The sequence below is a fragment of the Rhagoletis zephyria genome, unplaced genomic scaffold, assembly GCF_001687245.7.
Source record: "Rhagoletis zephyria isolate East Lansing unplaced genomic scaffold, Rhagoletis_zephyria_1.1 Rzeph_scaffold_02947, whole genome shotgun sequence".
In the NCBI taxonomy this organism is placed as follows: domain Eukaryota; kingdom Metazoa; phylum Arthropoda; class Insecta; order Diptera; family Tephritidae; genus Rhagoletis; species Rhagoletis zephyria.
Genome location: NW_016160031.1, coordinates 23,439 through 36,896, shown reverse-complemented (window position 1 = coordinate 36,896; position 13,458 = coordinate 23,439). Strand labels below are relative to the sequence as shown.

The 13,458-nt window shown below is 36.7% G+C and overlaps 3 protein-coding genes and 1 long non-coding RNA gene across 6 annotated transcripts in view; all 4 read right to left on the bottom strand.

Annotated features, from left to right (window-relative positions):
* The window catches only part of LOC108368087 (uncharacterized), a 20,868-nt gene that overhangs the window by 2,590 nt on the left and 4,820 nt on the right, over positions 1–13,458 (bottom strand). The gene's annotated exons all lie outside the window — the stretch shown is intronic.
* Paf-AHalpha (Platelet-activating factor acetylhydrolase alpha) lies at positions 1,545–3,062 on the bottom strand. Its single transcript, XM_017622843.1, has 4 exons — positions 2,814–3,062; positions 2,515–2,725; positions 2,281–2,403; positions 1,545–2,200 (listed from the first exon to the last, which is right to left on the bottom strand). The coding sequence occupies exons 1-4, from the start codon at positions 2,873–2,875 to the stop codon at positions 1,919–1,921; spliced, it is 678 nt and encodes a 225-aa protein (XP_017478332.1). The 5' UTR covers positions 2,876–3,062; the 3' UTR covers positions 1,545–1,918.
* Positions 3,826–7,227, bottom strand: LOC108368082 (zinc finger and SCAN domain-containing protein 12). Of its 2 annotated transcripts, XM_017622841.1 has the most exons (4): positions 6,255–7,227; positions 5,926–6,194; positions 4,830–5,334; positions 3,826–4,761 (listed from the first exon to the last, which is right to left on the bottom strand). In XM_017622841.1, the coding sequence occupies exons 1-4, from the start codon at positions 6,412–6,414 to the stop codon at positions 3,986–3,988; spliced, it is 1,710 nt and encodes a 569-aa protein (XP_017478330.1). In that variant the 5' UTR covers positions 6,415–7,227; the 3' UTR covers positions 3,826–3,985. The 2 variants fall into 2 exon arrangements, with proteins under 2 accessions (XP_017478330.1, XP_017478329.1); XM_017622840.1 differs by having other exon boundaries at positions 5,926–7,227.
* Positions 7,764–9,830, bottom strand: LOC108368081 (zinc finger protein 2 homolog). Of its 2 annotated transcripts, none has more exons than XM_017622838.1 (2): positions 9,330–9,830; positions 7,764–9,266 (listed from the first exon to the last, which is right to left on the bottom strand). In XM_017622838.1, exons 1-2 carry the CDS (start codon positions 9,753–9,755, stop codon positions 7,893–7,895), a joined length of 1,800 nt encoding a protein of 599 aa, XP_017478327.1. In that variant the 5' UTR covers positions 9,756–9,830; the 3' UTR covers positions 7,764–7,892. The 2 variants fall into 2 exon arrangements, with proteins under 2 accessions (XP_017478327.1, XP_017478328.1); XM_017622839.1 differs by having other exon boundaries at positions 7,764–9,242.

The following is a 13,458-nucleotide window of genomic DNA, read 5'->3' as shown; positions in this document are numbered from 1 at the left end:
CAATGGACTTGGTCACATGCTTTTCGCCACCATTTGTCATTCCACGCTACGCGAAATATATATTACTTACATATAAATATATATTATATATATACAGATATCTGTTTGCGCCAGTTCTCAGTACTTTTTAGAGATCAAATCTCGAAACCTCAACGAATCAAACAAGCTTTTGCAATGGGTGGTGTCATTGTTTAACTTCTACATCTCAAAGCTTTTTCAGCTAACGATTCCTCGCTATTGGCGTCCGCCAATGACATCGATGCCTTTTGTTTGAAGTTAAACGACCCCGGACAGCGACGGGATGCCTCTAATGTCGCCTGCGTACCGCCTGCATAACTTGAACTCAGTGCTTATCTCGCCTCGTGAATGCCATTTTATTCAACTCGATTCGTAACGCGTAATAATTAAAAAAAAATATATAAAAAAATACAAAAATAAATTAATTAAAATTAATAGAGTAAAAAACATATATTATATTGATATAAAATTTAATTTAAAACGAGTAAGAAAGTCTAAGTTCGGGCGGAGCCGAACATTAAATACCCGGCGCACAACCTACCTTGGATTAAGGGAAACCTACATACCAAATTTCGTTGAGATATCTCAATTTTTGCTCGAGTTATCGTGTACACGGACAGACGGACAGACGGACAGACGGACAGACGGACGGACAGACAGACATGGCTTAATCGATTTCTTTTTTCATCCTGATCATTTATGTATACATTTGTCTATATCTATCTCGATTCGTTTTGGCTGTTACAAACAACCGTTATGTGAACAAAATTAATATACCCTTGTGCACAAGTGCGCTCGGGTATAAATATTAAACCTTTTTTTAAATAATTAAAATTTAAAATAAGATGTTTACAGCTCTTGTTTAAACTGTTCCTGTGGATTTTCTTCAATTTCTGGTTATGGTAAACCTGGAATTTTAAGGATAATTTGATTCTCCTTGCCATTCTGGACTTTCAAGTTCTCAAAGCTACAAAAAAACACGAACGTTGTGATTTAACACCGCATTAAGTCCACAAACTCTGGGCTCGAACCGTAACATCCGTTCACGGACCGAAAACCACACGAAAGAAAATTACGTGATACTTCAGTCGTATAAGATGGATTGCCGCCCCCCCCTCCCCTCCCCCCACTGCAACCCGTTTTATGTTTTTTTTTTTTTTGTTTTAAAGTATGAAGCATTTTTGTGAAAAAAAAAAATCCGGAAAAATTAAAATTTTGCACTTACTGTGAAAAATTCTCAGTGCCAATTCTTTTTTCGGTGTATGTATGTATATGTATATGTAACTAAATCCTTTGTATGTAAAATATGTTTGCATTTATTCATTTTCAACTTAAAATAGTAAGTATATTTATAATATATGTATATTAAAAATAAAAAATAATACAAATATAGTGCGATTCAGATAAAGAAAATTATAGGAAATTAAATACATACATATATAATTTATTTACATCTTTTTTGGAAGTCAGATGGTATGGAATGCTTAACTTTCATATCTACAAATGAGTTTGAGATCTTGTTTGGCCATGTTCATAACCAAAAGTAGATATGATTATAATTTATTTAATGCAAGGCCGTGGCCCACCATACATATGTATATCCTCTTTGGAAAATTTACTCATGATGTGTGTATGTATTTATACATGCGATTATGAATTCATGCATATTTAGTTAATAAGTATAATAAATAATATTGCATAAAATATATTTTAGTTAATGAGACAAACATATTTAATGTGTAAATAAACTAGCATTAGTATGTGAGCAATTGTAAAATGACCAGTTGCCGCTTTAAGCTGCCAAGGAAACTTTTTGTCTGGCATTTGTAGTCTTTTTTCCGTTTTTGTGATACCGATGTTGTGATTGATGTAGATGTATTCGTGATCATCTATATCGCAACTATTCTGAAGGCGTTAGATCTTTCTCTGGTTCGTTTTCATTTAAAATTTGTGAAAGTAAATCGTGAACCGGTTCAAAAGCCTTTTTCGCGCCGCTATTCGTCAAATTTTTATAGTCGAACATATCGTGATGACTAATAGTATTGTCTGCTTGTAACAGACCTTTGCCGATGCAAACTGTTTGCACCTGATTGAGACCAATCACTTTCTCCTTTACAATTCGATTCACCTCGGCATTTTTTTCTCTCAGCTTGTTCGGAAGATGGCCGCGAGGTAGTAAGGTCTATAATTTTAAGTAAATTCGGAAAGAATGAGAAGATATCATTAAATGGTGTAGTAATTTATATTTATGTTGAAACTAACCGGTAACACGATATACGTTCCTGGCAACTTCGCTCGTATTCTATGCACTATTTCTACAATGCCTTCTGCTATCTGCTCAGCACTATTTTCTATATTATTTGTTCCCACGTGCAATACAACAATCTGATATATAATTAGAAATATGTGGTAAGCATATTGGATATACATATATATAAAGCTCCAATAATAAAACAGGTAGATAGATATCCCTACATTTATAGTAGTGAAACCAACCTTCGGTTTAACATTGTCCAATTCGCCATTTTCCACGCGCCACAGCACATTTTCTGTTCGATCGCCGCGAATGCTAAAGTTAAGGCAATGCATCGGTGCAAAATATTGATTCCAAGTTTCCGAATCCTGCAGAGTTTCTAACACACAATCTCCCAAAAATATAACGTCGGGATCTTTCTCTCGGCATTCGGAAATGAAACGCCGATGAATGCTAAAAAAAAAATATTTTTTTTAGAAAACGAAGCATTTTTGGTATGCTTCTGCTGGAATTTATTTAAATTTGGAGCTAATTAACATACCAAATCCAGCGTTCGTCGCCATCTAAATCCGGGCGTGGGGTGGCTACAACACAAGGGTTCATAATCTTTTTTTTTTTACGAAAAAATACACACTACTTTTAAATATTAAAACTATCAAAGAACGCTTTGAAATTTATTGCAAAGAGCTTTCTTATAGAAAATTTCCGGTCTTTTATTTTCCAATCAATTCATAAAAAAGAAATTTCCGCAAACCAGACTGACGTTTACACAATTCTTCTTCGTTTATTAACAACCATTCACAATGAAGTAGGGATGTCGGAAAAACATCGATGCATCGAAAATATCGATGTTTTGCTTCGATTCATCGAAAATTTTCCACTGGATGTGTAAATACGAAGTTTTTTTCAAAATTGACATCTACGGTACATTGAACCGTCATTCCAGTTTTTATAATTGTTCAAAAAAAGAAGTGAATTTGGCCAAAAAATTTAAATGTCTGCAAGAAGTTCCGTTAGACACACAATTAGCTCAGTGCAGTAATTTATTTCAAATTTTCTACAATTTTGCTAATAACATATTTTGTTGTGAAACATTATCTGAAAAATCCTATGCAAATCGATGCATCGATGTATGCCCTTCGATGCATCGAAAAATATCGATGTACATTTCGATGAATCGAATCAAACAAAAACATCGATGTATTTTTGCCACTGACATCCCTACAATGAAGATTTTTGGGTGTATCTAATTAAATGTTTACGGTATGGTATTGACGGTACCAGCAGAGAACGTACCACGCAATTTTCTTTCGTATGGTTTTCGATCCGTGAACGGATGTTACGATTCGAGCCCTGGTTTGACCCGTGCGAACAAGTGTGAGTGGGCTTTAAAGATCCCCGCTTGTGAAAAAAAACTTAATAGCAGAAATTGCTTCCATAAAAATCGTTATAGCCAGAAATAGTATACTCAGATACATGCGCCTTTTAGAAAGCTCCTATAGTTGATGTCCAGTCTGCTTTAAAATCATGGGCAACAACCGCATTTTTAAGTATAAACATGCAATATTTCTTTAATAAATATATTTTAGTTCAAATTAGTGTAACTACTTCATAGCCCATGAACTGAGGTATGTGTATGTTCTAATATAATTAACCCGATTGGACCCATTTATTGCAAATTAAGAAAGCTTTGCCTTCAAATTAAAAAAGTCATCAGTTGCTGCTCTGCGATTTGATATACGAAAAAAATGCTCCAAGCCGATTATCCGTACAGGACTCCGCTTCCATTGCTGGCTCTCCAAGACTATCGCCAGCATCTTGATACGTATCATAATCACTCGGCTCCAACTTGCCATGCAACTCATCTTCGGTATGTGACTGCTTATGTGCGCCGAGATCTTCAATTGAAAAGAAACCACGACCACAAGCATTACAGAGATGGGGCTTATCACCTTGATGTCGCCTTTCATGATTTATTAGATTTTTTCTCGTGATAAATCTTGCAGAGCAGAACGAACATATATGTTTGCGCAAAGTTTTGTCATGGTTCTTCATATGCGATTTTAGTCCTTCCACCTGCGCAAAACGTTTGTCGCATACCTCGCAATTGAAGGGACGTTCGCCGGTGTGCAAGCGTTCATGCGAGATCTGCGAATTGCGTGTGGAAAAACGTTTCTGGCAGTAACTGCACGGAAATCGACGTTGGCCCTCGTGCACAACTCGTACATGTCGGGATATTGCATTCTTGTGACTAAATTCCTGTGGACAAATGCTACACTTGAATTTCTCTAAATTAGATTGGTGTGTGCGCATGTGAATTTGCAATTCTGTACTTGTAACTTTTCCTACGCCACATTCTGTGCATATATGATTCTTGATTTGAGCATGCCGTTTCAGATGTTCGGACAAAGCGCGCTTTGAACTATACTGCTTGAAGCACTGTTGACAGATTATATCGCTATTGAATTGCAGTCCACTCCGGAACGAGGCTAAAATATAGAAACGTTAGTTATAACAGTGATTTGACTATATAAAAAAGCAAACCAAAATCTCTTACTTGTGTCATTCATTTGCGAGGTATTACTAAACTTAAAAACTGCATCATACATATGATGCGATTGAATATGCGTATGCAGTTGATCGTAGCGGGTGTAGGCTTTTTGGCATTCCAAACAAAGAAATGGTTTTTCGTGTCCTTCATGTACTCCGCGAATGTGGGCGTCCAGGTAAACCTGTTTATACACGTATTTATCACAGCGTGGGCATTTCAAAGATTTTTTGTTGCGGTCGCGTATTTTACGAGAGCTAGAGTAGGTGCGATCCTCGTCATCAGCATCATCGCTAATCGAATTATAAGTTGTGTCTAATGCATTATTATCGTTAAATAGTGAGTTTTCTTTTTTCTCGTATTCCAAATCGATTTCGGTTTTGACGATCACATCAGTCGAATTTTCAGAAATATCGTTTGGCAGAATCATTTCAGAATGATTATCTGGCTTATTATAATCAAGAGGCTCTTTCTTAATTAGATTTTCTCTTAGAGGTGCAAGTTCAGGTAGGAGCTGAAAATTAACACATGGGACATAAATACATATACGTATGTATGTATAATTAAACGCGTTCTTATACTATGATATTGAGGAGTGCTATTTATTATACCAGCCGTTAAATATTATTTGCAATAATCTTTATATATACATATGTATATGGGGTAGCCACATCATAACAGAGGTTCAACTCGCTTCCGGAAGCAAGTTTAAGTGCTACAATTATACAGGCAGGTTTTGCAATTCACTTCCGAGTGAATTTCAATCTAACTCGCTTTGAATTCAGATTCCAAGTCTTGAAATTCACTCGGAAATGAATTGCAGAACCTGCCTGATAGATCCGGAAGGATATCATGCTTTTTGCGTTTTATCTGGCTTTTAATGACATATTAAAATTGAAAACAAAAGATTTAAGAAGTTCCAGATAATAGGGACTAATGCCGCGAATTCATCAAGTTTCGTTTTTCGTGAATTCTACAAAAATTCTTCAAGCTCTACTAGGCTATTACTGTCGCATGTGTTGTGAACGTGTGTGGTTCAAAGTAATTCGAATTCAGTGATGGTCATTTCGTAGACTTCAAGAAAAACGGATCAGATTTTTCTTACCAGTTGGTCGTCGTCATCATGTATGTTTTGGTAGCTTCTTTCGATATTAAACTTTTCTAGTATGCCTTCCTTGTCTTCATTGGGCTGAAGATGATATGCTTCATCTGGTGCTTTAGTCAATTCATCATCTAAACTGTTTACAATTTTATATAGGACTTCTGCCGAATTAATTGCCAAATGACGGAACTCTTGAAAATCAATCATCTTGTCATAGCACAGTTGACAGAGGCTCCGCGGATAAACATCCTCATTGTCCGTTTCCGAAAATTCTAAAGATGTAAATAGTACGAATAATTTTTGTAACTCTGGCAGCAAACTTAGATTATAACTATGTATGGAATCAGAATCAATGTCCTTGTCATAGTCGTTAGCATTCAGCAGCTCCAGACTAGTGGGCGACGACTCCCGCTCACGTCTGCGGCGCTTTTGCAAGCTTTTCAAGCAAGTGCGGCAAAATTCTTGTAAATTATTGCGCGATAGTTGATTCATGGTATCTTAAAATCTTATTTTTCGGTTTCACAATTTTTTTTTAATAATATCCTGGCAATATACAAAATTATTATCAAATTAATCGATTTTCGCCGATTTTCACCGAATGTATTTTTTTTGTGTCAAATTTGACATTGAAACGGTGCTGCCACATGCCTTCATTATTGCAGCAGCTGCCATATGGTAGATTTATTAGATTTATCTTTAACTGTCAAATTATCTATGCCGAAAGAAACCAGTCAACCAGCCAGACTCATTTCCGGCTATTTTGGTGTCATAAATTCCGAGATAAATAAATGAACAAAGTTCACGTAGAAGTGAAAGGAATTCTGAGACTTCTGACTCTAAAATGAGTCCGAATGTTTATAGGGTACCGTTACTTCTTTTTATATGTTGTGTAAAAATTTCATAGCTGTGTTGATTACCAATATTTCACAAGAACAAAACATGTATTAATTTTTACTATGGAAGTAAATCGTTACCTTAATTCACAAATACCCTAATCAACACTTTTTTCGAAACTGCGTTTTTCACAGATTTTTGTACGATGTATTGAAATACACCTGGAATAGAAATTTAAAGTGTTAGTACCAAAACAACGGAGTTGCATGCCACTTTTTAAAAAGACCCTCCTGTTCTTGGTACTACATGTTTTTATAAAGTTTTTTTGCTTCTCCTGTAAAATGAAAAATATTGTAGGTTAAGCTGCCTTTACACGGGTCGATTTCTGCCGACTGGAAAATCCACCAGTGAAAACACCTACATTTTACGGTTGCATTGCCATTTACTCAGCTCGATTTTGGTTGAACGACAAAAATCGACACGTCTTAAGGCAGCTTTAGGTATGTATGTAAATTTAAAACTTTAAACCCGTTTTTCTCGAGTTTCTCTGTTGAGTTACGACACTATTGAAGTAAATGAGCAATATGTAGTTTAACAAATATACAAGATATATACAGGCCGACTCTGATTAGAAACTCCCTGGGAGTTTTCTCTCCCTTTTCTTTTCTCTTTCCTCCTATTATGGATGAGTTGAGCTGTCAAAAAAGTGTCAATCACCTTTTTTGAAGTTCGAATTTCCTCCTCCCAAATTTTTGAGGTAACAAATTCCCGGAGAACAAACTCCCCGGGAGTATTAAGAATTGTGCTGATAATGAACATACATACTTATAAATTCGAAGCTTATTTCGTCTGATTACTCCTGTTAAAACCTGGGTTAGTTGTTACGAAACACCTTTTTCTGCCGACTAACAAGACACTTCTGCGGTGTGAATACCCCTTACCCATCACCATCAATGTACAAATTGCTATTCCTCAAATTTGAAGTTTTACATAAGCAAAAAAGTGTGTAATAGTGAAAAAATCTTTTAAAATTTATTTACACAAAATGCACTTATCTCTCGCTTTTTAAGATGTACCATTATACTATGCAATTGACTCCACCAAGTCCGTTTTACTATTAATTTTTGCATCAAACTTTATATTTCGGAATCCACAATGCCTTCCAGAATTGCTACTGGGGTTTCTTTGATTGGCTGTTTAATGGACTTTGTGGAATTTTCTCCGTTATGGCTTCTCATATGAGCGCGCAATGCCACTGACTGAATGAAACGTTTTCCACACATATCACAACCGTAAGGTTTTTCGCCGGTATGCCGCATTTCATGATGTTTCCAAGTGGCTTGTTTTCCGAAACTTCTATCACAATAGCTACACATGTAAGGCCGTAACCTTAGGTGGACAATGCGGTCATGCAAACGCAAATTCCCTGAATTGTTAAATACACTAGCACACTTCGAACAGGGCCATTGCCTCTCTTTCGTATGATAATTAATATGTGTATGTAATTCATTTTTTGTGGTTTTCCTCACGCCACAATGAGGGCATATGAAGTTTTTTATGCCAGCATGCCGCAATTGATGATCTCTAAAAGTTCTTCTGTTTTTATATCGTTTGCCACATTCGTCACATTTGTGTGGATACTGCTCCATGGGTAAATGCTTATAGCGATGTTCTATTAATTTTGAATTGGTTGGAAATGTCTTTCCGCAGTCCTCACAAACCAATGATTTTGGTTTACGATTCGCAATAGCCGGGTTGTGCTTGAGCCGATAGTGCATTTTGCAAGAGGCTTCTCGATTAAAAAATTTACCGCACCCTTCGACAGGGCAGATGAATGTCAGCTCAACAGGTCGTGGTCCGTGGACCTCGCGCACGTGACGGCGGAAATGGTTTCCGTTATTGAAGCTACGGCCACAATCCTTGCACAGAAATGGTTTGAGGCCTTGGTGGGTGCGCAAGTGAGCCTCTAAATTTTGCGAAGTAACACAACGTCGAGGACATTGTTCACACTGAAATTTGGCGGCGCCTCCACCAATGTTAATTTGGCTTTGTTTAACGGATTTGGCCTCAGAGAACTTCTTACTTTTTGTTGGCTTTTTCTTTTTATGGGAAGCTTTCCTTTTTATATTCTTGCCGCTCTTACTCCTTTCATTTGTCGACAATTTTGCAGATGTATCAGAATGGTCATCACTAAATTTTTCGCAGTTTGTGTTATATTCTTTATCCTGCGACTGTTCAGAAATAATTATGTCCGTTAGTCTACCTTCATCGGATTGCAGATCTGGGCTTTCTCGGCAAATTTCTAAATATTCTAATGAATCATAATAATTTCTGGAGTACGATCCAATCGATAAAAATTCCTTTGCATTTAGTTTTATATCGCTTATGTCGATCTCAACTTCAGTTTCAACTTCATCAAAATTTTCAGTTATATCTTTTTTGATAACCTTTGGGGATTCCGTAGGCTCTTCTGGAATTTGTAAGACCTGCGAATAGCGGAAATTATGTACCTACAATTAAAATCTTCAGGATAGTTTTAGTGGGATGCTTTAAAAGGCGATGCCTTCCATTACCGTGTTTTCTAAGTTGCTTTGAAGTTTTTTTCGGCTTCTGGTTGGGCTTATTACTTCACATAACTCGCTCATTTCAACACATGTATCTCTATTTTCCGGTTTAATTTCCCTTCCGCGATAACTTGCTTGGACAAGTGGATCCCGGTTGGATTCTTTCAGAATATGGGTCAAGATGAAAAGCGACTCGGCACTTTTACAGCAAAAATCGTAAAAACTTTGCAATTTTTCATAACAAGAATAGCATATAAATTCGGGCAATTCAACCTCATCCTCATAAGCCATTGCGGTACAGGCCATTAACAGTTTTTCAAGGTCCTCACTATCATGTAGGCTATACTTTTCACCCAATGGTGATGACTTCTCCCCTAATTCCTGGAGACATGTACGACATACGGAGTGGATATTCTCAATTATTATATCCTCCATTTTTGTCCACAATTTTTAACAAAAAAATTTTTTTTTAACAATTCGGGACTAGAGCTTGAAAACTATCGATGGCACTATCGGTAGTATTGATGCTTTTGACTATCGAAAACATCGATGGTTTTGTAATGACTATCGGTAGCTTTCACTCCATTATATACATTAGCCAGCGGCATACATATTTCAGAGCGCAGGTGCTGCTTGAGGCCAAAAATTGTTTATAAACTTTAATTCCTTAACAAAAATATCGACATATTTAAGCAATCCTGATCTCATTTTCAATAAAAGTTATGTTTAAGTTTTGGAATTTGTTCATCAAAACTATCGATAGTCTACCGATAGTGTCGACATTTTCGATAGTATCGATACTGTCAAGGGTTGTGACTATCGACTATGGCCACGACCATCGATAGTTCACCCGCTCTATTCGGGCCCTGTCACACGTTTAGTAATTATCCGAAATTTGTATCGCGATCCATATTGATGGATTGATGGATAGCGCATGAATGCTACATGTTCAATATATATCGCGTCAGTATTTGCGTAATTTTTGTGCTGAACGCTTATTATGACACAAAAAAATATTTTTATTTTATACGAATACATTCCACAATTATTTTCCAATGATAATTCAAATTTTTTTCAATTTGTTTTGAAAGGTTTTAAGCACCAATAGCGAAGGCATAGCGAAGGCATAGCGAATACGTTTTCCATGTTCGCATTATGAGAGTACAAGATGTACAGACGAAATGTATGGATCGCGTTTTTAAAGTCCTACACGTTTAATATTTATTGACGGTATTGTGATCCGCAATCCAGATTTAAAATTTTTTAGAAATTTTGCGATATGGATCACGATCTATCAATATTGTGCGCTACACCGTCAATAAATATCGCGATACTTGGATCACGTCAATAAATACTGACCGTGTGTCATGACCCTTCGCGACTACATAAAATTGCCGATGGAATAAAAAATATTTGTCAATGTTACTGTGGCTTGTCAACATCTCATTTTATAATATTTTTATTGAGCTTTGTACCACGATTGTTTATTAGGAAATTGAAGTCTAGAAAAAAGAAGTCTGATGAGGAGATGTGGTGATCTCCGAAATAGTGCTATAACTTCTACCGCTTAGACTTTGTTGCTTTTTCAATTTTTCCTAATAAACAATCGTGGTACAAAGCTCAATAAAAATATTAAGGAATAAAAAATAATTGTTTTTAGTAGGTTTCACACTGGGACATTTCTACCACGAGAACACTGTTTGATGGCAAGAGAGGCACTGCGGTGAGGTTACTTGCTGTCTCCACAGGCAAAAGTTTTTATCTTGATAATCAGGCAAAATTTTGCCCATGGAGATCGCATATTGCTCTTGGCAAGCAATAATTATCAGAGCCTTTAGCTTGATAAATATTGCCAGCAATTTGGTACTTTGACAGCTACGTTTTCATTTGCGGGATACCTTCGTGGAGACGACGTTATTGATATTTCAACATAAAAGCAAAAATTGAGCTGTTTTCTATTAATATTTGTTATTACTTGCTTGGGTGTGAAATAGCATATTTTTTTAATTTTTAAAGTGATGAAACCCGCAAAAGTGGCCTCTTACCGCAGAACTCNCGAGCTGTTTTCTATTAATATTTGTTATTACTTGCTTGGGTGTGAAATAGCATATTTTTTAAATTTTTAAAGTGATGAAACCCGCAAAAGTGGCCTCTTACCGCAGAACTCCACAGGCAAACACCGATGGCCTACCAACTGTCATTTTGACGACCAATATGATAGCAAGTTTTTGTGTGTGGCACTTTGATGTCTTGAAATAAGCATTTGCCACATGACGCCACCAGACAACATTCTCTCAATTTCGGTATTTAAAACATTTAAATCTTTTAAAAATTTGCTGAATAATTTCCTAAAACGTAATCATAAATAATCCAATAGGGAACATATTTTTATTTTTAAATAATATCAAAATTTCATTGGTGTTACCACCAGCACGCTATCTTTCAAATGAAAATATGGCTGTCAAACTATCAAATTGCCTGCAATAGATGTCAAGCAATAAGCGCTGACGGCTCGGAGAGGTCTTTTCCAATTCTGACGGAGCTGGTGGTATTGCTCAACGTCATTTTACACAGCCGTATGAGTTTTGAGGGGATGCCAAATTCAGACATAGCGGCGTATAGGCAACTCCTTTTAGTGCTGTCAAAAGCGGCTTTAAAGTCGACAAATAGGTGGTGAGTGTCGATCCTTTTCTCGCGGGTCTTTTCCAAGATTTGGCGTATTGTGAATACCTGGTCTATGGTGGATTTGCCAGGTCTAAAGCCACACTGATAAGGCCCAATCNCCCTTCTTTGCCCACCCTGGCATTGAAGTCGCCAAGCACGATTTTGATATCATGACGGGGGCAGCGCTCGTACGTGCGCTCCAAGCGCTCATAGAAGAGATCCTTGGATGCCTCATCCTTCTCTTCCGTCGGGGCATGGGCGCAGATGAGCGAGAGTGGCGGGTCCCAAGCCCAGCGCACAACCCATTGCTGGGACGGGGGTGGTTTCGCAACCAAATACACGTTGCCTGCATTTGCTTGGTGCTTTTTAGGAATAGTGAATGGCCTGTTGATGTATTTTCGATGTTTATATGCATACTTAAAATCAAGTTTGTGAAACCAAAATTCGATTTCCAAGTTTTTGCATTGAAGTGAGAAAAACAAAAATTACGTGAATCAGCTGTTACTCAAATTCTGGGAACGAAATGTGGGTTTTTGCGTTCCCGTACTTCAGGACTTTGTTCCATTTTTGAGAGAAAACTTTTCGCTTGTTCTTAAATTACCGGATCCGGTCCGGATTGTTAAGGCTGGCTTTCATTAGGTCAAAATCACTGACATCAAAAACTGCCTTCATCTGACAGCTGTTCATTTGGTGTCAAATGCGTTTTCATTACATTTTCAAAACTGACCAAATTTCGAAACCGCAGTGCATGTCAAAGACTGTCGTCAAATTCCAGTGTCAGATGATTAACATTCCGTTTTCATTACTGATGTTAAATATTTGCAAAAAGTGTAGAATACCGACATTTTTGCTATAGACAAACCAAAAGTGTAATTGGATACAAACTCTTCATGCTTTATGAACAACATAACCGATTAAACAACTAGTGATGTCAAAATAAAGATGATTAGTTTATCTTTCAGTTGATGTACATAATTTTTGATTTTTTATATTTTTAAGTCAAAAATACAAAAAAACAAAAAAATTTAATTATTTCATTAAATTACCTTTTTGAAGAAAATTGCATAATTAATGCTACAGAAACTTGTATTATTTAGAAAGAACAAGTTATGACCTTATATAGAAAGGTTTGTTATAGGGCAAAATTTAACGAAAGTAGTGGTAAAATTCGAAATTGTATGAATATATCGTCGCTCCCAACGAAGAGTAGCACATCTCAAATTACCGTGGAAGACTAGCACGTTTCACTATTCGCGTCGAAGACTAGCACATTTCATTATTCGCGTCGAAAAGTAGCACATTTCAGATTCTCGCGTGGAAGACTAGCACATTTCACTAATCGCGTGGAAGACTAGCACATTTCAGATTTTTGCGTGGAAGACTAGCACATTTCGTTATTTGCGTGGAAGACTAGCACATTTCAGATTTTTGCGTGGAAGACTAGCACATTTCGTTATTTGCGTGGAAGACTAGC

Coding starts and splice junctions, on each gene's coding strand:
- LOC108368082 (XM_017622840.1), bottom strand. CDS start 6,414: ATGAATCAACTATCGCGCAATAATTTACAAGAATTTTGCCGCACTTGC. Junction 5,335..5,925: donor ATGATGACGACGACCAACTG/GTAAGAAAAATC, acceptor GTTAATTTTCAG/CTCCTACCTGAACTTGCACC. Junction 4,762..4,829: donor CTCGCAAATGAATGACACAA/GTAAGAGATTTT, acceptor TCTATATTTTAG/CCTCGTTCCGGAGTGGACTG.
- LOC108368081 (XM_017622838.1), bottom strand. CDS start 9,755: ATGGAGGATATAATAATTGAGAATATCCACTCCGTATGTCGTACATGT. Junction 9,267..9,329: donor AAAGCAACTTAGAAAACACG/GTAATGGAAGGC, acceptor TTTTAATTGTAG/GTACATAATTTCCGCTATTC.
- Paf-AHalpha (XM_017622843.1), bottom strand. CDS start 2,875: ATGAACCCTTGTGTTGTAGCCACCCCACGCCCGGATTTAGATGGCGAC. Junction 2,404..2,514: donor TGGACAATGTTAAACCGAAG/GTTGGTTTCACT, acceptor ATTATATATCAG/ATTGTTGTATTGCACGTGGG. Junction 2,201..2,280: donor GAACGTATATCGTGTTACCG/GTTAGTTTCAAC, acceptor TTAAAATTATAG/ACCTTACTACCTCGCGGCCA.